The sequence below is a fragment of the Pelophylax lessonae genome (genome assembly GCF_965119305.1).
Source record: "Pelophylax lessonae genome assembly, chromosome: 6".
Classification (NCBI taxonomy): Eukaryota; Metazoa; Chordata; class Amphibia; order Anura; family Ranidae; genus Pelophylax; species Pelophylax lessonae.
In genome coordinates, this window is record NC_138773.1 from 218,249,813 (window position 1) to 218,273,796 (window position 23,984).

General features: G+C 43.2%; 1 protein-coding gene across 2 annotated transcripts in view; it reads right to left on the bottom strand.

Moving 5' to 3' along the window:
- Nucleotides 1-23,984, bottom strand: part of ERBB4 (erb-b2 receptor tyrosine kinase 4) — a 1,312,942-nt gene that overhangs the window by 389,724 nt on the left and 899,234 nt on the right. For both annotated transcript variants that reach the window (XM_082261897.1, XM_082261896.1), the window contains exons 6-9: nucleotides 22,047-22,165; nucleotides 18,855-18,996; nucleotides 16,934-17,047; nucleotides 4,910-5,036 (exon numbers count right to left, since the gene is read on the bottom strand). In XM_082261897.1, coding sequence (XP_082118023.1) covers nucleotides 4,910-5,036; nucleotides 16,934-17,047; nucleotides 18,855-18,996; nucleotides 22,047-22,165 — 502 coding nt within the window. The remainder of the gene's footprint in view (nucleotides 1-4,909; nucleotides 5,037-16,933; nucleotides 17,048-18,854; nucleotides 18,997-22,046; nucleotides 22,166-23,984) is intronic.

Genomic DNA, 23,984 nt, shown 5'->3' on the forward strand with positions numbered 1-23,984 from the left:
TAAACTGCTGCATTTGTAAATTTTATAAAGGAATAGTAGTGGTAAAAAAGCACTTCAGGGTTTAACAAATCATTTTTTTTGTATAATTCTCTTTTAAGGGGGCGTGGCAGGGTGTGTTCTATACCTACATACTTTTTCTAATAGGTGTCCCTCGTTCCCATCTTAAAAAGTTGCTTGCTTGCTTGTGAGCTAATAACTTATTGTGCTCTCTGCCTCTACTGACTATTATCAGCGTTGTTTCCACTTCTCTCTGCAGACTACAGGTCGCATCCCCCTATGTTATGGCATGGAAGAACGAAGAAGGTGTTCTGTAGTCCTAAAACACTTTTGAGAGAATTCATTAAAGCCCTAACAACTCTTTTCTGGTGGTATGGCCTGCACAAGGTTAGAAATCCCTGCCGCCTGTTTCGGTAGCTTTAAAAACAATGTGTGGGAGATTCAAGTGCTTCCGAATAGTGCCACTTTTACAAAATGGCACTATTACTGTACCAAATCCATAGAAAATTAAACTGAAGGTAAATAAAACCAACTCTAAGTTGGTGTACAGAGATAGGCATACAGTAGTGTCTGTCTCTGTACGCTGTTTAGCGAAGCAGCATGCTAAGCACCCCTACTCCCTCCCCTCCCTACTTATTACTGTTAAGGATGATGTTTGCTTCACAGCTGACAGCCTCCTAGAAACCAGTGGTGCTGATAGTGGGCGGAGCCTGAAGTGGAAGCTGAGTGACTAGTACTCCATCAGGTCCAATTGCTCCCTGTGATTGACAGGAGACAGTGGCCCAATTCTGTAGCCAATAGAAAATAAGCAGGCATTCAGGAGGTCACAACTGAACGTCTGCAAACTGCTGCTGAAACGTAATCCACCACAGATCGCACTTCATAGGCATTGTAAACTTTGCTGCCAGTGTGAATAAGCCCTTACAGGCGTTTATAACCTCTCACAGAGGTCAGGGTACTCCACTGTTGCAATGCCTTCATTTGCTGTTCATGGTAATGCATTTTTTGTTCAGGCTTCATCCAGGGTTAGCATCATGTAAATCCTGGTGTCTGTACAGTTGGCTGTATTCACACATGACTGTCACAGATCAGACCCTGCTGCAGCTTCTCATGTTGTGACTTACTAGAGTTACAATGCTGCAAATGCTTCCCCAGTCTGCAGAACACTGATTATATGAAACCTCAGCCTAGACAAAGTTACTTGCTTTTTAGTGGTAAAAGTATCACATTTTAAATTATACTGTCTCTATATATATATATAATATAGTGACATGTTTTGAATTTATTCATGCAGACTTGTAGAGTTACTAAGATGTCTACTTTCAGCAACTAACTATCATTGCTTACCATTTGGAAATCACAAGATCCCAGAAGCAAATAAGGAGGGCAATTTGAAAACTAGAATATACCCTTTCACACTTATATCCCTACTACATCAATTTATTTGAGTAATGGTGTTGCCCTTTATAGTAGTACACATAACTGCTATGTTTCAGGATTCATTGGATTGGATGACATTGCTTCTTTTGTTAATCTGCTTCAATTAAAATGGAACTAAACCCTCCCTTCCTTGAACCCTATCACTGCCAAGCCCTGCACTCCACTTTTAAACTCAGGTGCCCGGGACATTTTTGCAATTTTTCCATTGTTTATTTTATTTTTCACTTACGGCTTTGAAAGTTTGTTAAAGACCCCCCCCCCCCCCCCCAAACCACACATTCTCAGAAAACATAGGACCAGTAGAATAAAAAGAAGGTGCTTCTGATTTGTTAGGCCATGTAATATTTGCGCAAATGTTTATCAAAACAATACTTTCACTAAAAATACACTAAAATTATTATTAGCACATACTGTACATAACGAAATTTACAAAATTCATGCTAAATTCTACTACTACTAAATATAAAAGCTAAAATAGTTTTGAGATAAATAAATAGCAACCATGTGTACATTTTGCAAAACTTGCAGTTTTCAGAGTTTGTAAAAGACCCCCCAAATCATACATTTTCTGAAAGCACATGACCCGTAGAGTAATAAAAATGTTCTACTGATGTTTATAGGCCCTGCTATAGCTGTGGAAATGTTTATCACATCACTATTTTCACAAAATATTACACTAAAATCATTATTAGCACACATAAACACAATAAAACTTACATTTATGCTAAATTCCTACTAAGGCCTCATTCATTTGGAGCATACTAAAATGGGGGGGGGGGGGGGCATGTGTTCCTAAATGACATCAGTGGGACTGCCTGCATGGATGTGCAAGGAACACCTGTGCAACACTGTGCAGGTAAATACCGGCTCACACAGGCATATGCTGTAGTATGCCCCATGTAAACAAGGCCTTACTAAGCTTTTTTTTTCAATTACATTTTTTTTACAATTTTATTTTTAATCTTTTTTACTCTTTATCTTGGTAAAGTGGTGGGGATGGGGTTGGTGAAACATAACGGGGTCCCCTGATGTCTCTTTTTTGAGACAGAGAAAGAGAATGAGAATATCATTGAGTCCTCATTCCCTGAATGCATAGGAAGTGCTCTATACAGAGGATCCTATTAATCACAAACTGAAGCATAAGGCTACATTCACACTGGGGATTTAGGTCGATGCGAATTGTAGAGACAGGAATTTTTTATTACTGCTTCGACTTTGAGCAGTTACAGTAACTATGGCCCCCAGTCCTGCTCACTATAATGACAACTCGCCGGATGGGACAGTTATTCACAGCTTTCTGCACAGCCCGCGGCTCTCCACACAGCCTAATAAATACAGTTTACTATGCTGTATTTGCGGTACTGATCGCTCACTGTGTTCATTTAGGGAGGGGCTGGTAAGTATAAAATGTTTACCAAATCCCCTCCCCTCACTCTCCGTCCTAACACTGGTCTCTTGCCCCAGCAGCAGCTGCAGACAGTGGAAGGGGGAGAAGGGGAACCCAGCCAGCAGCACTGTATGGATTGGTGCCAAGGGATTGGTGAGTATGCCAGAACGGGGGTGGGGGGTCGGAGCAGCTCTGCAGCACCCAAAGCTGGTAGGAGGAGGGAGGAGAAGAAGCCAGCAGTTGCAGGGGATCCAAAGACGATCAGTGCTGCAGGGAAGGAGGTTGGTGCTGGGTTGGGGGAATCGGCAATGCTGCGGGTATTGCTGCTGGGGGGGACACATAAGTAGTAAAGGGGGCTGTTTGAGCATAAAAGAGTGGCCGGGGGATGTGGAGGGGCGGGGAGCATAGAAACACAAAGCAGAGAAGCAATAACGGTGATGGGGGAGCTGTTATATTTTAGATGAATAGCTCTGATCAGTGGCTTGGCAGCCGCTGACCAGGGCTTTTAATTTGTTCAGGGTCTGCTGAACAGTTTACTATATGTTCAAGGTCATTTAAGTCACTATGAGCTTGTAGCAAAAAGGGGAATGCCATGTGAATCTTACCGAGCTGGCCAGCTGGAAGCATTTCTGTGCCGCTATAAGTATTACATCGCTTTTCAGCCTTTTGGCTAGGATCATGTGTAGTATCTGTTCTTATCAGTGATCCAGTAGGGGTGCTGTGTTGTCATCTGACCTGACCAAGGTTGGGTGGCAGCTATGCAAACCTACTGGAGTGATGGGGGCGGCCGGGAGGGTAGAAGGTCCACGGTGTCTGTGCCCCTAGGAGTGGTCAACCTAGGGGTGCTCTTAGTAAAACTCGGGTGTGGGACCCCACAGTGTGAAAAGGCACATGATCACAGCCACCAAATGATTTTTTTCCTGCACTGCACCTTTTAGGGCCTGGCCCATTGGCTAAGTCTGGGGGCAATTTTTGTCTACCAGGCCTCAGTGCCTAGGCCAATGCACATTCATCACGTACACTTTTTTATTTTCTATTTATTTATTTTACTTATTTATTTTTCTCCCACGTTTTGTCAATCTTTCACTTTTGTGTGTGTTTTTCTCATGGATGAATGGTGTGAGTCCTCAGGCTTATCCTGATGTCTAGGGGGAGAATGAGTGGCTCTCAGGTTACTTCCTCCCTTCCCTCTGGGGTGTCTCTCTTTGGGAGAGCCCCTCAACCAATTATTCGGGGTCGGCTTTGGCTGGCCTAGAAGAACGGGGTCTGCCAGGCCTTCCGGCTATGCAGACCATGTCAGCCCTTTGTCCCTGTCAGGAGCCTTATGCCCCGGGGGATCAGGGTACAGGCCCTACGCCTTTGGGGGGTGGACTAAAAACACACCCTTGAGTGCACTTTTTAGTGTGTTCACATGCACGTTTTTTTGTACAATTATGGGGGGTTTTTTCATTCTAGGTTTTTGCACCACCGCGGACAAAAAAAAAAAAAACTGGCAGTAAAAGGGTTAAAGCCTAGGGAGCTGTCATTTTAGCCTCTGTTTGATTTCTAGCTGCCATGGTGCTGCGCATGTGATCAATAGTGACACCAACCATTTGATGGGTGACAGTTTGGTTGCGAACACAAGCAACTGTTACAGTTATCTTTCACAGCATGCCTTGAATGTAACTGTTTTGGGAAACAATTAAATCGATGGGTTTAGTTCCGCTTTAAGATGCATTCTCTTCACAGCATGTTAAACAAAGCTCACCTGGCACAGTACATAGGGTTCATAATGTAGCACAGTTAAAATGCTGAGCAATTTACCCCAGTGTTTGAAGAGCATGAGACTTTGACAAAAGACTATAGGACATATTTTATTACTTTCCATTCAGTGCTCACTCCAGATGCCTTTGCATACAAATTCAGCACTTCACCCATAGGGCTCTCAGTGAATTCTATGTGCAGAGCTGGTGAAGATAAATTCGGCCCGCAGTGAAAATAACAGCTCAAAAGGAAAATGTGTCTGAAAGCTTAGGAGGAGTTGGAATCTCACTTATTGTATACTATTTCAGCTTTGCAATGCTGCCACTCTTATCTTGCACTCACCCTTCAATGCCAGTCACCAGGAAAAGGAGATTTCCATTAATCTTGGTGCAGTTTATAAACTTGTCAATATTGCTTGAATCCACAGTCTGAGAGGTTTTTAGGGAGAGTGTCCCGATTCCATCGCACACTAGAGAGAGAAATGGAATGACACAGCATTACAACAACACACTATAAATAACTGATGCCATTTAAAGTAAAACTGTCACAGATCTTGCATCTTAAACATTTTGGCATCTTAAAATTGGAAGTTTTAGTGTTCTCCAAAATTTTGCAAAGCTGTCCTCTAATTTAGCCTGAGAGTGCTATAAAAATATTTGCAATTTGAAGCTAGCTATAAAAGAATGGCTGTTAAATGTAAACCCACCACTCCTCAAGTTGCTCAGTGAGGAAGCCTTGTCCAGTAGGCAAAGCTTTCACGTTCCCTGTTACTGCACCAGCTTTCTCATAATGACTTGAAAACAAAAGTCAATTCAGGTATTATTCTACAGTGAAGAGGGCACTCTGGGAGCTATTAATGTGTAGGCAGGTGTAGTCTATTTGTTGCACTGCAGGTGGCGCTCAACTGCAGAAATTGGGGTCACTGGAGCAGCGCTTCTGTTGGATGCTAACAGCCCATGTGACTCTGGCAACCATCTTGGGTCAAGCAGAGTTTATTTAAGACTCTGGCTCCTGGATTTGGCATGTATTTAGCGCATGGGTACTGTAGGGACATGGGCAGGTCACAAGTCTGTGAGGGACAGCATTAGCTGTAGGAAAAGGTTCCAGACCAGTAGGGAAAGCATAGGTATCCATCACTCTGCCTGGAAACTTTCCCACTTGGACTCAGACTTGCCAGGCTGCATTCCGCCACTTAAGTCAGACGCTGTCAGCTCGGCTGAGACCTGCTCCACTACATGCTGCTATCTTCTGTGACATAGCTGCCAACTGTCCCGTTTTTGACGGGACAGTCCCGCCAAATAGGACCTCGTCCCGGCTAATTTACACTCCCGGAACTTGTCCCGGCCATTGAAGGCCATCTGACCTTTATTCCCTATATCTCGTCTCCCTGCGCTGAGTCCAGCCGTCATGATCTTCTTCATGCTCAGGATGGCTGGCGGGAGCGCCCTGTGATTGGGCGAACTGTGGCAGGGGGGCTGGCCTCTGTTCCTGTCCAATAGCGTGGGTTCGGATATGCCCCGCCCACACAGTGTTCGTCACCAGCGCGGGCTCAGAGCAGAGAGCACACAGCCTTCAGCTATGGATGGAAGTCAGCTGAACAACGTTCTTCTTCCTCCTCAACAGTGAGTGACAATGTGCAGTGCTGGCAGATCATAGTGTGCCAATGTGCCAAAAAGGGGGACAAGGAGATCCATTATATTCATTTTACAGTCTGCTGAATGTACAGAGATCAATGCAGTGACAGACATCAGCATGGGAAATGTGTTTTTCTTGATAAATCCCCATTCAGTATGTTTCACAATTGTAGGCAATGAGTAAGATTAAAGTCCCGGATCTCTCAGTCCCTGTGCTGCTGGTGGAGGAGTGACTCGGCTTAGTGCTGAGGGAATCGGCTGAAGAACGGTGGCAGGCTAAGGGCAGATTGGGAGTGATAGGTCCGTGCAGCAGGCAGAGGCAAAGGCAGCAGTCCATCCCCCCATTTCTCCTCTGACACAGACTCAGCAGCCAGCAGTGCACACAAAAATGTCAGGTATAGTGCATGCAGGGCTGGACTGGGGGCAGAAGGGACACCTGCTATGTTATTTACACTGTTTCCTGTCTCCTGCTACAGCAGCACCTTTCGCGTCCAGTTTTACTTCCTCCCCCCCCCTCTCTCTGTGTACTGCAAGTCTTCCTGGTAAAATTAGATAATCACACTGATTCTCCCCCCTTCACTTTCTCCTGTTTGTTTGCTCTCCCCTCACATCCTGCAGCCTAATGTCTCAGATCTGACCATTCCCATCACTGACTGCCTGACACCCTTTCCTTCTCAGATGACTTTTTATCTCTTCCAACTGTTCAGCAGCTCAGTACAACTGCTGAACAGTTGGAAGAGATAAAAAGTCATCTGGGATGGAAAGGGTGTCAGGCAGACAGTCAGTGTGTGGACCCCTAGAGAGGAATGTGCAGATCTGAGACCATACCTGTAAAGAAGACCTTAGGGGCTCATTAACACAGGTATGTGGGGCAGTACAAGCAGGCAGTTGAGCTGAAATGTTACCACCCCCGACCACCGCACCTGAAAAAGTAGATGTAGCACTAGTGCTCTTCAATGGCAAAAATTAAATGACATGTCACCATGAATGGGGTACACCACAACTCCCTTGCAAGTGTGTGCAATCAACATGGCTGGGGCATTGTGGGTCTGCAGCTTAAACAGGCGGTGAGTAAATGACATATTGCCCCCTCACTGCATGTCAAACACCACGATAGATGGCCTCCCATCCAAATTAGCACTTAAATTCCTTTTAGCTCTCCTTTCTCTCTTCAAGTTCCCCTAGAGCCCCTTAGTTTCATACATTCCAACAGAGTCAAGTTCCCCTCTTTCCTCCCACTGACATACAGGAGATGCCAAATGAGTCCTCCTCAGATTGACAAGTGACGCAGTCTGATGATGATCATTGAAAGACAGTGAAATGCGTCCTTAGCCCCTATCACACAAGGGGGACTCCCCTTAGCTCAGTGGGGGATCTGTCCATTGATTCCCCACTGATCAGAGTGGATGGATGACAGGTCCGTGTCCACTCAGTTTATGCAGAGTGGCCACGGATCGAGCCAACTCTGCTCTATGGTCAGTCGGGTGTAAATGGACTCAGCTGTCTGTTTACATCCAACAACCCTCCAATCTGCCTAGACGTAGGAGGACATATCTCCTTACGTTTTTTAGGGGGTCTTTTTGCGAATCGCATTGGAGGTAGTCAATGAGCAGGATCAGGGGGTTGGGGGCCCTGGGTGTGACCATACAAAAAATGTAATATGTAAATATAAAGTGCAAGGTGTAAATAAGTACAATAAAACCTAATTATACCAGATAGTATAATCATACTTATTTACACCTTGCACTTTATATTTACATATTACATTTTTTCTATGGTCACACCTGAGCACATTTCACACTTTAGAATTGCAGGGAATTGTGATGAGAATTTTAAAACTTTAGGCAGAAGTAGTGCAGCTGAATGGGAGAATTTTTCCAACTCTGCTACTTTGGCCTTAAGTTTAAAGTTCCCTTTTTAATTTCCCATAATTCTCTCTTTATTGAGTAGACCCTATAATCTGATGATGAGTAGGCGGAGATTAATTATGTGAAGTGGGCGGAGCTTCAGAGAAGTGGGTGTGGCAAGTAATTGATAGCTGTGCTGCAAAGTGTCCCTGGAAATTTTTTTCAAATGTTGGCAACTATGCTGTGAGTGTTCCTGGTTGGGCTTCCTTCCACTGGGCTTGTTGTGAACTGTTTTACTATTACTTCAATACAAGTTCTTTCAATTGCATCTAAGTGTGTTACTGCCGTCGCACCATGCACCCACCCACAAATGTCTTGACTTAAAGTGACACTAAACTCTGGATTCAAGAAAAAACACTATTCAAGTATGTTTTCTTAGGTAAAAAAAGTACCTTTTATTGCTCACAGCCACCTCCAAATCTAAACATTCCTCTTTTTTGCTGCTGTGATCTGACTTCCTGGTAGCCACCCTCTCTTGCTCGCTGCTGAGATAAATTAGGGACTATGGGACTTGTAGTGTATATAGAGAAGTGCACACAACCGCAAAATTGCACATTGCTTATTCCAAACAAACAGAAGTGAGAGGAAAGAGAAAAGGTTCTGTAGCCTACAGAGGACAATAAAAAGAGGCAGAAACTATTTGATGAAAAATACATTATAGGGCCATTGAGCAGTGGATGCGTATGGATTATTTTTGGAGAATATGGCTATAGTTTAGTGTCACTTTAACTTTCTCAATCAGAATCTATTGAATGAGCATTGCAATTCAAATTACAATGATTTTGCCTTCCCTGGTACAGTGACTCCAATGTGTTTTTAACAAAAATCTTCACGTTTTGCTAAAAATCATTCAATTTAACATATGCCTACAAGTGTAGCATTATATTGAAAGAACATATAACCAGACATAATCCCTAGTGAAAACGACATGTTGAATCCCAACCACAACACTATCTGCTTGGAATTTGCATGTTCTCCCTGTTCCTACGGGGGTTTCCTCTGGGTACTCCAGTTTTCTCCCACAATCCAAAGGCATGCTGGTAGATGAATTGGTCCCTTTCTAAATTGTCCCTAGTATGTGTATGTATGAATGTGTGTAAGGGACCTTAGATTGTAAGCTCCCTGAGGACAAAGACTGATGTGAGTGTACAATATATATGTAAAGTGCTGCATAAATTGACGGCGCTATGTACAGTATCTCACAATAGTGAGTACACCTATCACATTTTTGTAAATATTTTATTATATCTTTTCATGTGACAACACTGAAGAAATTACACTTTGCTACAATGTAAAGTAGTGAGTGTACAGCTTGTATAACAGTGTAAATTTGCTGTCCCCTCAAAATAACTCAACAAAGAGCCATTAATGTTTAAACCGCTGGCAACAAAAGTGAGTACACCCCTAAGTGAAAATCTCCAAATTGGACCCAATTAGCCATTTTCCCTTCCCAGTGTAATGTGACTTGTTAGTGTTACAAGTCTCAGGTGTGAATGGGGAGCAGGTGTGTTAAATTTGGTGTTATTGCTCTCACTCTCTCATACTGGTCACTGTAGGTTCAACATGGCACCTTATGGCAAAGAACTCTGAGGATCTGAAAAAAAGAGTTGTTGCTCTACATAAAGATGGCCTAGGCTATAAGAAGATTGTCAAGACCCTGAAACTGAGCTGCCGCACGGTGGCCAAGACCATACAGTGGTTTAACAGGACAGGTTCCACTCAGAACAGGCCTCGTCATGGTCGACAAAAGAAGTTGAGTGCACATGCTCAGCATCATATTCCGAGGTTGTCTTTGGGAAATAGACATATGAATGCTGCCAGCATTGCTGCAAAGGTTGATGGGGTGGTGGGGTGGTGGGGGGGGGGGGTCAGCCTGTCCATGCTCAAACCATACGCCGCACACTGCATCAAATTGGTCTGCATGGTTGTCGTCCCAGAAGGAAGTCTTTTCTAAAGATGATGCACAAGAAAGCCCACAAACAGTTTGCTGAAGACAAGCAGACTAAGGACATGGATTACTGGAACCATATCCTGTGGTCTGATGAGACCAAGATAAACTTATTTGGTTCAGATGGTGTCAAGCGTGTGTGGCAGCAACCAGGTGAGGAGTACAAAGACAAGTGTGTCTTGCCTACAGTAAAGCATGGTGGTGGAAGTGTCATGGTCTGAGGCTGTATGAGTGCTGCCAGCACTGGGGAGCTACAGTTCATTGAGGGAACCATGAATGCCAACATGTACTGTGACATACTGAAGCAGAGCATGATCTTCTCCCTTCGGAGACTGGGCTGCAGGGCAGTATTCCAATATGATAATGACCCCAAACACACCTCCAAGACGACCACTGCCTTACTAAAGATGCTGAGGGTAAAGATGATTAACTGGCCAAGCGTGTTTCCAGACCTAAACCCTATTGAGCATCTGTGGGGCATCCTCAAACAGAAGGTGGAGGAGCACAAGATCTCTAACATCCACCAGCTCTGTGATGTCGTCATGGAGGAGTGGAAGAGGACTCCAGTGGCAACCTGTGAAGCTCTGGTGAACTCCATGCCCAAGAAGGTTAAGGCAGTGCTGGAAAATAATGGTGGCCACACAAAATATTGACACTTTGGGCCCAATATAGACATTTTCACTTAGGGGTGTACTCACTTTTGTTGCCAGCGGTTTAGACATTAATGGCTGTGTGTTGAGTTATTTTGAGGGGACAGCAAATTTACACTGTTATACAAGCTGTACACTCACTACTTTACATTGTAGCAAAGTGTCATTTCTTCAGTGTTGTCACATGAAAAGATATAATAAAATATTTACAAAAATGTGAGGGGTGTACTCTATTTTGTGGGATACTGTAAGTACCTAAAATAATAATAATAATAATAAAAATTAGAAGTAAATCCAGAGGTTTATTCAGGTGAATAAACATAACATTGTGACATTTCCTGAACTACCTTATTGGTCAAAGATGCTGCCCATCAGACTGGGTTCAATAGAGAGGATCAGAAGGGAAATTTAAATTTGAGTTTTAAGTCAATGGGATTGATTTACTAAAACTGGAAAGGGGAAAATCTGGTGCAGCTGTGCATGGTAGCCAATCAGCTTCTAACTTTAGCTTGTTCAAATAAAGTGTTACTAAACCCACAACAGTAAAATCAGTCTGTATATGCAGTAAAGTATAATTGTTATACTCACTGTGGAACCCAAGGGTTTAATCCTCCTCATTGTGTAAAAAGGCTGTCTTCTCTGATCCTCCCCTTCTTCCATTCTCCCTAATCCATCTCCTGAGAGTACAGAGTCACTCTGCACATGCTTAGTTTGGTGTGTATTGGTAGAGATTTTATTTTTTTCTGGGGAGAGTGTATGAGATCGGCACAGGGACAATCAGCACTGTCCAGACAGAGGGTCAAGGCATAGGCGTGCGCAAGGGGTGTGCCGGGTGTGCACACCCTAATCACCCCGTGCGGCGCAGATTCCCCCTGCTAATATTTCACCAAAGCCCCCTAACAGGGCTTCTAAAAAAGATTGTAAAAAATAATAACAAAATAAAATAATACAAATAAAAAATTACTGACACCAACCTTTGTCCTACTGACAAGTCTACTGCTCTACTGACACCGTCCACCACTCTACCAACACCGTCCATGTTTTAATACATTTGGGGTGCACACCCTAATGCAATAAGCAGCGCACACCTTTGGGTCAGGGGTCCTGCAGCCTTATAGGACAGTCAGAGGAGAATGAAAACTCATCCTGCAAGCTTTAATCGGACACTGATAGAAGTCACAAGACTGCTATATACTGCTGATGAGAAAAGGTATTCAGCAGTTTATATTTATTAAAATAATTGCATTTCCATGTTCTGTGTACTATAGGAGACCAGATATAGTGAATGCAGGGTCCTGGGTTTAGTAACACTTTAAGCTTTGACAAAAAAACGTGGAAGCTGATTGGTTTCTATGCACAGCTGTACCAGATTTTGCACTCAGATTCAGTATATCAACCCAATATCTTCCTCTTTCTATATCTCTGGATCTACTGTTCATTTTCATGTGCGGTTTTCACTGAAGGTAATCTCGGCTCAGACATTTCTTCATCACATGCTCAGTTTAAATTGCCCCGAGAGTGTGAAAACCTATCACAACATATTTCGACACGAAGAATATGCCAGAAGCTATTGTGCAATAATAGAGGTACCTGGAATATTCCAATCATATGCAGCTTGCTTTCGTACCAGCAAGGCATCATACTAATTGAAATCCCTCCTGTAAGCACATTTTGAAGCACTAAGGCAGAAGACAGGTTAAACTTTGCCGTCTGTGGACAATTGGCTTCCAGATCACTAACATTATCCCGCGCTTGCTATAAGTTTTCATGAATTTCAATGCCTAAACAGCACATTCCAACTAAGTAGGTTGCAATTTACATCTCCCCAGGGTGTCATTTCTGTCTGTAGAGAGATGGATATTTTATTCCAGATAAAATCACAAATATCTGCCTGTCTGTCAGTTATCTGCATCTCCTATAGCAGGTTTACACTATTATGGCTTGTAAATTTATTCCGATGTCTTGTTGTGATCAAAAATAAAATAAATAAATAAAATATATTATATATTACCCATATTGGTAGAAATAGGAATTTGTGACTTATTGCACAAACTCTGAACCAGCCTGTTATTTCATCCTACCATCTTCCATACTATCAAATTATTATTCTCTGTGCCTGTTTGCTGATACGCTCATCAGATCAAGTGTGCTCAACCTTAAAGTGGTATTTAACCACTTGCCGAGCGCCCGACACAGTTTTACTGCGGCAGGCTGGCTCGGCTGCGCCAACTGACGTAGTACTACTTTGTGCTGGGGGGCAAGCGCTCCCGCCCCCACTAGGCAGCGAGGATGCCAATGCATGGGACCAGCGGCCGCGAATGCCGCCGTCCACCCGCGATCGTTCCCCGCTGAGAAAGAAGGACGGTCTGCTGTTGTAAACACACCTGACCGTTCTCTCTGAAAAGATCACAGAGCGCCAGAGATCCTCCTATATAGGATCACAGGTCTCTATGGTCATTTCACAAGCCCCTCAACCCCACAGTTAGTAAACACTCCCCTAGGCTCACATTTACCCCATTAATTACCCACTGGGTTAATCCCTTCCCTGCCAGTGTCATTATTACAGTAACAGTGCATATTTTTAGCACTGATTACTGTAGTAATTTCACTGGTCCCCCCAAAAGTGTCAAAAATGTCAGTTAGGGGTCCGATCTGTCCCCCGCAATGTCGCAGTCCCGCTAAAAATCGCTGATCGGCGCCATTACTAATAAAAAACACAAATAAGATAAATATGACATAAATCTTTCCCCTAGTTTGTAGATGCGATAACCTTTACACAAACCAACCAAAATACGCTTATTGCAATTTTTTTTTATTCTACCAAAAATATGTAGCAGAATACAAATTGGCCTAAAATGATGGAAAATTTTGATTTTAAGTTTTTTTGGGGGGGGGGGATGTTATATAGCAGAATGTGAAAATTTTTGTTATACAAATATTGTCTTTTTTTTTTTCAGAATTGTCGTTTTTGTTTATAGCAAAAAAAAAGAAAAAAAAATCGCACAGGTGATCAAATATGACCAAAAGAAAGCTCTATTTGTGGGGGAAAAAAAGACATAAATTTTATTTCAGTACAGTGTCGCACGACTGCGCAATTGTCCGTTAAATTAACGCAGTGCCGAATCACAAAAAATGGCCTGGTCATTAAGGGGGCAAATCCTTCCGGTTCAGAACTGGTTAACCCAAAACCAAAAATGTATTATATTGTCGCTTACCCATCATCAGATGTGGTGGCTGTATTAGTTTTCTTTTTTTGGCTTTTTCCCCTCTTTTTTCACCTGGTGATTTGGCCAGTAACACACCCTCTGTATTAGTAGGACACAGCTACGAAGGAACAACCACAGGAGGCACAAAAGACAGCAGCATTGCCAGTCTAGATACACTAACAAATTGAAGCCAAACCCAGGATCACACTTTATAATCATTTACAGCAAACTGTTTTTTTTTTTCCCTTTTGGGATAAAGGTTTTACGTGAAAAAAACAAAAGCTGACCATTTTGATCACCCCTGCCAGTGGTAAGTGGTTTGTCTCATTCATATAAACTGATGCATTCTGCTGGAGAGCTTGTGAAAAAACAACAGACTTACTGGTCAGATCACCATATGAAAATAGAAGTAAATTAAATAGTGTAATAAAGGAAAGGAATACAGCCATCACATCTAAGAATTGGTAAGCTGCAATATAATCAATAATTTAATATGGGTTTAATATTGCTTTAAGTGCAAATCACTTTGTTTACCTGTCAACGGATTCATAATTTTGAACAGTTTTTCTTGCGGTTGCACACATCTGTCACTCCACACAGGCCGGCACGTGATTATTCCTGATTTCGTTTTTGTAGCTTCCAATGTCATCTGTTTACTTCCAATCTGCTCACTGGACAATGATTGAACATTGTCTCCTCTGTCCATTGAGCAGGTATCAGGAAATCTGGCCCAGGAAGCAGCAGAGTGATCTTCCTAGCTGTTCAATGTGCCAAATAAATCCTTTGTCAGTTAAAATAATAAGCATTTATTTACGTGAACTGTGCCTTTAGCTGTTTTCCTGAAATTCCTCTTACCTAAAGCAAAACCTCCTTTTCTTCAGTTTTGCACAGAGTAGGGGATGGTAAAAGCACACGTGTCAAACACAAGGCCCCTTGGCCAAATTTGGCCTGCCAGGTCATTTCATGGGGCCCTGCAGCTTTGACACCTCCCTCGTCTCTGCTCCCACCTTGTCCCAGCAGTTGACAGCAGAGAGAAAGCCAGAAATCCTCCTAAAGATCCTGTGCCTCTCTGTGTAGCTCCAGCACCCCCTCATCTCTGCCTCCCCTTGTCTCAGTAGTCTCCAGCAGCTGACTCTAGCCCTCCTCCAGAACCTGCACTTTCTGCTTCCCAGCTCTGCCCCCAGCAGCAGCACTAGGAAAGAGGAGGGTGGAGCACTCTTGACTTCTGATGGCGGGGGGACTCAACTTCTAATGGTGGGGGGACTCTTGACTTCTGATGGCGGGGGGACTCTTGACTTCTGATGGTGGGGGGACTCTTGACTTCTGATGGCGGGGGGACTCTTGACTTCTGATGGCGGGGGGACTCTTGACTTCTGATGGCGGGGGGACTCTTGACTTCTGATGGCAGGGGGACTCTTGACTCCTGATGGCAGGGGGACTCTTGACTTCTAATGGCGGGGGGACTCGACTTCTAATGGCGGGGGGACTCTTGACTTCTGATGGCAGGGGGACTCTTGACTTCTGATGGCAGGGGGACTCTTGACTTCTGATGGCGGGGGGACTCTTGACTTCTGATGGCGGGGGGACTCTTGACTTCTGATGGCGGGGGGACTCTTGACTTCTGATGGCGGGGGGACTCTTGACTTCTGATGGCGGGGGGACTCTTGACTTCTGATGGCGGGGGGACTCTTGATTTGTGATGGCGGGGGGACTCTTGATTTCTGATGGCGGGGGGACTCTTGACTTCTGATGGCGGGGGGACTCTTGACTTCTGATGGCAGGGGGACTCTTGACTTCTGATGGAGATGGGACTCTTGACTTCTGATGGCGGGGGGACTCTTGACTTCTGATGGCGGGGGGACTCTTGACATCTGATGTAAGTCAGGGTGGGGTGCTCTAGACATCTAGTCTTACAGATACTACCAGCCCTTTGAGGCCAACCATAAAGCTGATGCAGCCTGCAATGAAATTGAGTTTGACACCCCTGGGTTCAAGGGTTAGTTCATGATGTAATTAAAATTCCATATGCATTACAGCTTATTTAAATGCTATCATTTTTATTTTTCAAGTTGCTTCTACTGTGGTCTCCTCCTCTCTGTTCTGTTGTTGGATGCGCAGCTCTAGCACCTCATGAACGAGCACTTGTACTTCCATGCATGCGCAGTCTGCTCTCACTCACAGAAAGCTGGGCTCAGTCACTGCTAAGATAGAGCACGCTGCACATGCATGGTTAGGTAAGCTGAGTTATTGTAGATAAGTGCTCCTTCTTGAGGTGCTGGGGCCGCATAATGACAGCATCCAACAGTCAGTCCATCCTGTCATCTACACAGGATGGAGAAGGGCAGCCCCTGTGTTTTTCCCCAGAAAACCTTTTAAGTTGCATGGGAGGTCAACATGTATAGAAGTGGTAACAGTCATGCAACGAGAGTGTGAATATAAGGGGCACACATTGCATAAGATGCTTTACTCACCTGTGTGTAGGATAGATTACATAAGACATGACCATGATCGGTATTCAGTGAAAAAAACTGAACAACACATGGTGGTTTGATGTACCTTAGCTCCAATCCCAAAGCCAACTGCTTCAAACCTTGCATTAGAAATGTCTCAGTCTCGGTTCACGTTGGTGCGATGCGGGAACCCCGCAAATCCACTGTCGGTTACCGCATCGCACCCGACTCACAGGCAGTTCACACTGCCATATACGAACTGCTGGGGGTGTCAATACAAAGCTAACGACAGATTAGTTTGCATATCGCAGTGCGAACTGTCAGTTCGGACAGGAATCGGATCGCATAGGTGTGAACACCGATTCTGGTGCGGACCAAAAAAAGGGTCCTGTGCAACTTTAATCCGAATGCGATGCAAATTCAGCCATGCAATCTGTATTGCTGAATTCACATCGCACAGACATTGCATGTGATTTGCACAACAGTGCAGTGCGAATCACATGCGATGTCTGACATCGCATATGTGTGAACCGGCACTCAATTATAAATACAGTATAAAGTAAATGCTTACCTTTCGGGCAGATTCCAGCACAAGGCTTACACATTTTGATTCCATTTTCTTCTACTTCCATCTTGTTACTAGGACAAGCCCTCACACATGAACTGTCATCCACAACAAAGTTATCTAGAAATGGTGAAAATAAGTGTTTTTAGCTTTCATCAACATGCATCATATTTCCATATGGATGGTGACATTGGAAGAACAAATTTCTCTATCATTAACGTTATCATTAACTCTCACATACAATTGTGTAGAAGACATGGGATACAAGATTAAAAAACAAAAAAACGGTAAATTTTCTGCGTTAAAAAAATGAGTGAAAAATTAAATGAGTGTAATGCCTCGCACACATGTTCAGATAATCAGTCGACTTATCGTTCGCATTTTGTCGCATTATACTAATATCGAATTCAACAATGCATATAAACGTAGGATTTTTTTTGTACGATTCTGGAAAAGCTTCCTGGTTGGGTAGCTAACTATCAGATGGTGCAAAACAAAAACAATGGCAGCCAGGCTTTTTACGGGTTCTTTTAGTGCTTCTGATCATGCGCTGTCTTTGTCGATCGATTTTTAGCGGACGCACACTGTACTGATTAAACGATTGTCGTTCGCTAGGCTATTGTACAACAGAAGTTTTCCTGTTTGTCCCTTCGGATTTTGTTGGACAAACTGTCGTGATCGGCTGTCGAAAGCAGTGTACTAACGATCAGATTATCGTGCGATCAGGTTGAAAGTGAGTTTTATCGTACGATTATCTGAATGTGTGTACGGGGCATAAGAAGAAGCTGCTAGCACTGATCTATAGACAGGATCAAACAAGACAATTGGCACAATGTGCAGCGCTATCAATTTCTGATATAAACCAGTACCAAATATTGATGAAATAAACAATCATGAACTTATGTGCAAAAAAAACAGTCCTTGACCATATAATAGGAACAAAAAGTCCACAAAAGGTGCAAAAAAAGAGCCGTGAAAAAGTGATGATCCAAATAAACGAATAAAGTTCCGGTGATACAGTGCAACAACCAGAGTAGACCAAAAGTCCCAGCTGGAATAAGATGTCCCAGATAGCTCTTCCCAATGTGAGGTAGGAGGAGGTGGCACCCGTGAGAGAAAGGCTATATGAGCTGCTTACCATTTTGGCTGCAGGTGGTTGGCAACCACCCACGCAAGTGGGAATCTAGCCAAAATCGCACCACACCAAAAGTAGTGTGTGCACTACTTTTGGAAATGCACTACAACCGAAGCACATGGTACTTTTATGTGGGCAAACACACTGCATTTGCGACCTGCACTTGGGGTCTCATTAATATTGCACTGATACCCACTGTAGATCGCAAGGGCAATGCACGCTGAATGTATACAGGAAACGCAGGTTTTCTGCACCGTGTTCTAATGTAAGCAGACCCTTTATGCTGTTTTAAAAAAAATATAATGTAAGAACATATGCTAAAGCCATGGAAGAGTCTTTATTAGGTTAATGTATAGGCTCCTGAAAAATGTTGCTCCTTGCTTGCGGTTATTCTCTTCTTTGACAGTTATCTAGTAAATCTAGCCAAAATCGCACCGCACCAAAAGAAGTACATGCACTACTTTTTGGAAACGCACTACAACCGGATCGCATGGTACTTTTATGTGGGCAAACACACTGTATTTGCGACCTGCACTTGGGGTCCTTAATATTGCACTGATACCCACTGTAGATCGCACGGGCAGTGCACGCTGAATTCTACACCGTGTTCTAATGTAAGCAGACCCTTTATGCTGTTTTAAAAAAATATATAACGCAAAAAGATATGCTAAAGCCACCAATCAGAAATATTCGTGCACCATTACACCAAAGTGTGATATGCTCAAATCTACTTGATTACATTATTATTATTATAAAATAACTTTTCCCATAACAAGATTTCAATAAACTTACGTGGACATTTGTTCACACAGAATGCTCCATAGGTGTACTTGGCTTTAGGATTTTGCTCAAGTTGAAAGGCAGTTGGATTATATATATTAGGCTGTGGACACTGGGTGACACAAGATCCGCTGTCATTAAATTTCAGGCAGGCCTGAAAAGAGAGAACAGGTCGAGAATGGTAATTGTTTACTATTTCAGCCATCAAGATGCATTGGGAAATGCGCTCAATACTTTCACTAAAGTTAAAAAAAAAAAAAAGTCTACCAGTTAATTTCCCTCGCTGTAACATACTCAGTGCCTATCAATTCCCCAGCGTGTCTGTGTCCCCAGCAAACTTCAGATCCAGTCCAGCCACCCCCAGGTTTGGTTGACAGAAGGAACATAAAGTCTTTGCATTGAAAATGAGAAGGGAGGCTATACTGCTGCCAAATGTCCTTTATGGAAAATGTTCTAAAAAGTTCTATTTATTCCATTTATAAAAAAGCAGCAAGCAAAAATAAATATTTTGATGACAGTAGTTGACAGCAGCAGGCTGAGAAGTAGTGCTGGTGACAGCAGTTAATAGCGGATGCTGCCTATATTTCCACTGAACACCCTAATGATCTGTACTTCGGAGGGTTGGCCCGCTGCTCTCCTACGCCACCCGTTTAAATTCCAGCTGGGGAATCGAAACTACCAATTAGGGAGCAGGGCTGACATTCATTTCTATTGAATCTGCACAGGGGGAGGTTATCATTTCTACAAGAGAGAAAGTAGGTCTGATGTCTCCTGGGGGACGTCACCCTCCCACCCTCCATGGAAGAGTCTTTGTTAGGTTAATGTATAGGCTCCTGTAAAACTTTGCTCCTTGCTTGCCGTTATTCTCTTCTTTGGCAGTTATCTTTTTTTTTATTTTTATTAACAGGCAGGAATGAATACATATAGGTAGGGAATGCAAATATCAAGTGAAGGAATGTACCTTTTTTTAAGGACAAGCACAAATATAGCAATAATGTGCTGGCTTGGGTTCCCGTACTGTCCGATCAAAAATTCTGAACTGGCTAACACAGCAATTTAGGTTTTTTCCTGTCACTGTGTGATCCTGAGCACTGTCAGAACATCTCTAACCCTCTGCTTATAAAATAATCATAGCACATCTTGTCTGAAAATGGAGCGTCCTTGTGTGTTTTCAGACTGAGTTTCAGATTTACCAAGTGATAATAATCTGGAGGCAGATTGTATATGAGAATGGGTAGTCGGTAAAGTGTTGTAATGTGCACAGAATGTCAAATAGTTATATTCAGTAGGGCCATTTACAGATTATGGAGGAGCAGCTCTTTTGTTTTTCTTTCTTAAAGATAGATTTTACACTTTCATATATTAGGGTTGATTTTGCCAAAAGAGTAGATGATGTTCACTGTGTCAATGTATTAAGTGAGCATTTCCTTTTTTTTTTTAAAGAACAAACGTCTCATACTTACCTGCTCTGTGCAGTGGTTTTGCACAGAGCAGCCCTGATCCTCCTCTTCTTGGGTCCCTCACCAGCGCTCCTAGCCCCCACCCCTACTGAGTTCCCATAGCAAGCTGCTTGCTCTGGGGGCACTCATGCATGCTCGCTCCTAAAGCCTCGTACACACGCACCGATTGTTGGCCGTGAATTTTCGGCCAACGCCCGATCGTCCGATTGTCGGCTTGTTAGTATGATGCTTCCGACAACCGACTGCGACTTTTCGGCAAAACAAAATCTGGTGTGCATGCTATAAAATTTTTGTTGGCCGTCAACAGAACGGCCGATTGTTCGTCAGTCAGTACAGATTTCAGCAGACAAAAATCTGATGAGCAAGACTGGGCATGCTCAGAGAAGAAAAAACAAACGGAAAGTAAACCATCACATGACATCACTTCTGCAGTTGGTTGTTGTTGGCCGAAAAAATTTGTGTGCAGTCTAGAGCACATTTCAACCAACACAATAACACTGGACAAAAGACGGCCGATCGGTCGGCCAACAATCGGTGCGTGTGTACGAGGCATAAGCCATCTCTCTGTGTCTATGAGACACACAGAGCATGGCTTGGCTCCCTTCTCATTGACTGTGATTGACAGCAGCAGGAACCAATGGCTCCCATTGATGTTTCTCAGCCAATGCAGAGGCAGAGACCCAGGAGAGCTCTGGGAACTGCTGGGAACTGTTTGGGGATGGCCCCTTCCTGTTCCAACATGACTGCGTACCAGTGCACAAAGCAAGGTCCATAAAGACATGAATGAGCGGGTTTGGGGGTGGAAGAACTTGACTGGCCTGCACAGAGCGAAGACTGCAAGCCAGGCTTTCTCATCCAACATCAGTGCCTGACCTCACAAATGCGCTTTTGGAAGAATGGTCAAACATTCCCATAGACACACTCCTAAACCTTGTGGACAGCCTTCCCAGTAGAGTTGAAGCTGTTATAGCTGCAAAGGGTGGGCCAACTCAATATTGAACCCTACGGGGTAAGACTGGGATGCCATTAAAATTCATGTGCGTGAAAAGGCAGGCGTCCCAATACTTTTGACAATATAGTGTATACACAGCCTGGAAATAGACTACATAACTTGTTGCGTGGTCAAAAATGAAGTTATTCTGCGTAGGTGTTGTGCTGAGTCATATCAGTCCTTTCACTGATTACTAAGTACAGATTTCACACAGCTATACTATCAAATCCCTCTGTTGTCAGTGCAAACTATCACAAATTTCATTGGCTCAGGGCTTCCTGCATGTTACTGGTGAATTCAGTACATATAACTTTACAATGCTTTTTAACACTGGGAAATTCACTGTTATGTTTCCTTCATATTACAGATTTATCTAACTTAACATGATCAAACCCACTTTTTAAAGGATGCTAAAAATGTTTTATGAAGCAGGTGGTGGGGATTTGGAGGCAAAGCAAAATGGTAATTTTTAAATCTGCAAAGTGTTCTTGTGAAAGCCCTAAATCATATGCATTAGCACATAGATATGTTCAATTTCTTATTTGTAAAACTTCTAAAATCTGCCAGGGCTAATGCAGGCTGATGGGTAATACAGGCTGAAATTGGAGAAATATATGAAAGAGCTAAACGAGCATTTATGTTTGGAGACAAAATGCATGAAGATGGAGAATCAGTAGGCATATTAAATCAGCATATTAAATCAAGGGTGAGAAGGGTTGTGGAGGGTAGAAAGTGAAATGACAGGCAACATACAAAACAGTCAGTGTCTTTAGTTCCAGAGCAGCCTCCAGCACATTCCCGGTGACAGCAATTGCTCACGTAAGGTCCATAGCAGCGGCCATCACACTGTTCAGCGCACACAATCTTCGTCACTAGGGAAGAGAATGACAGAATTCATTACAGTGCAGTTTTACTACTTTCAAACATGTCAATCGAGTTGTATGACCTCAGGCTTATTTAATATAGCAAAGAGTAATGTGCAAAGTGTAACAACCCATATCCACCAATCAGAAATAATCTTTCAGTTCACTTCAGTAAACTCAAATGGATCGCTGCACATCCTCATTGTTTGCTGCAATACCTTATTAAATAAAGACACAACTCATATACTGTATACAAACAGTAGATAGATAGATAGATAGATAGATAGATAGATAGATAGATAGATAGATAGATAGATAGATAGATAGATAGATAGATAGATAGATAGATAGATAGATAGATAGATAGATAGATAGATAGATAGATAGATAGATAGATAGATAGATAGATAGATAGATAGATAGATAGATAGATAGATACAGTGGGTACGGAAAGTATTCAGACCCCCTTAAATTTTTCACTCTTTGTTATATTGCAGCCATTTGCTAAAATCATTTAGGTTCATTCTTCTTCCTCATGAATGTACACATAGCACCCCATACTGACAGAAAAACACAGAATTGTTGACATTGTTGCAGATTTATTAAAAAAGAAAAACTGAAATATCACATGGTCCTAAGTATTCAGACCCTTTGCTCAGTATTTAGTAGAAGCCCCCTTTTGATCTAATACAGCCAGGAGTCTTTTTGGGAAAGATGCAACAAGTCTTTCACACCTGGATTTGGGGATCCTCTGCCATTCCTCCTTGCAGATCCTCTCCAGTTCTGTCAGGTTGGATGGTAAACGTTGGTGGACAGCCATTTTTAGGTCTCTCCAGAGATGCTCAATTGGGTTTAAGTCAGGGCTCTGGCTGGGCCATTCAAGAACAGTCACGGAGTTGTTGTGAAGCCACTCCTTCGTTATTTTAGCTGTGTGCTTAGGGTCATTGTCTTGTTGGAAGGTAAACCTTCGGCCCAGTCTGAGGTCCAGAGCTCTCTGGAGAAGGTTTTTGTCCCGGATATCCCTGTACTTGGCCGCATTCATCTTTCCTTCGATTGCAACCAGTCGTCCTGTCCCTGCAGCTGAAAAACACCCCCACAGCATGATGCTGCCACCACCATGCTTCACTGTTGGGACTGTATTGGACAGGTGATGAGCAGTGCCTGGTTTTCTCCACACATACCGCTTAGAATTAAGGCCAAAAAGTTCTATTTTGGTCTCATCAGACCAGAGAATCTTATTTCTCACCATCTTGGAGTCCTTCAGGTGTTTTTTAGCAAACTCCATGCGGGCTTTCTTGTGTCTTACACTGAGGAGAGGCTTCCGTCGGGCCACTCTGCCATAAAGCCCCGACTGGTGGAGGGCTGCAGTGATGGTTGACTTTCTACAACTTTCTCCCATCTCCTGACTGCATCTCTGGAGCTCAGCGACAGGGATCTTTGGGCTCTTCTTTACCTCTCTCACCAAGGCTCTTCTCCCCCGATAGCTCAGTTTGGCCGGACGCCCAGCTCTAGGAAGGGTTCTGGTCGTCCCAAACGTCTTCCATTTGAGGATTATGGAGGCCACTGTGCTCTTAGGAACCTTAAGTGCAGCAGAAATCTTTTTGTAACCTTGGCCAGATCTGTTAAATATATGAGTGTCACAGCAAAGGGTCTGAATACTTAGGACCATGTGATATTTCAGTTTTTCTTTTTTAATAAATCTGCAACAATGTCAACAATTCTGTGTTTTTCTGTCAGTATGGGGTGCTATGTGTACATTCATGAGGAAGAAGAATGAACTTAAATGATTTTAGCAAATGGCTGCAATATAACAAAGAGTGAAAAATTT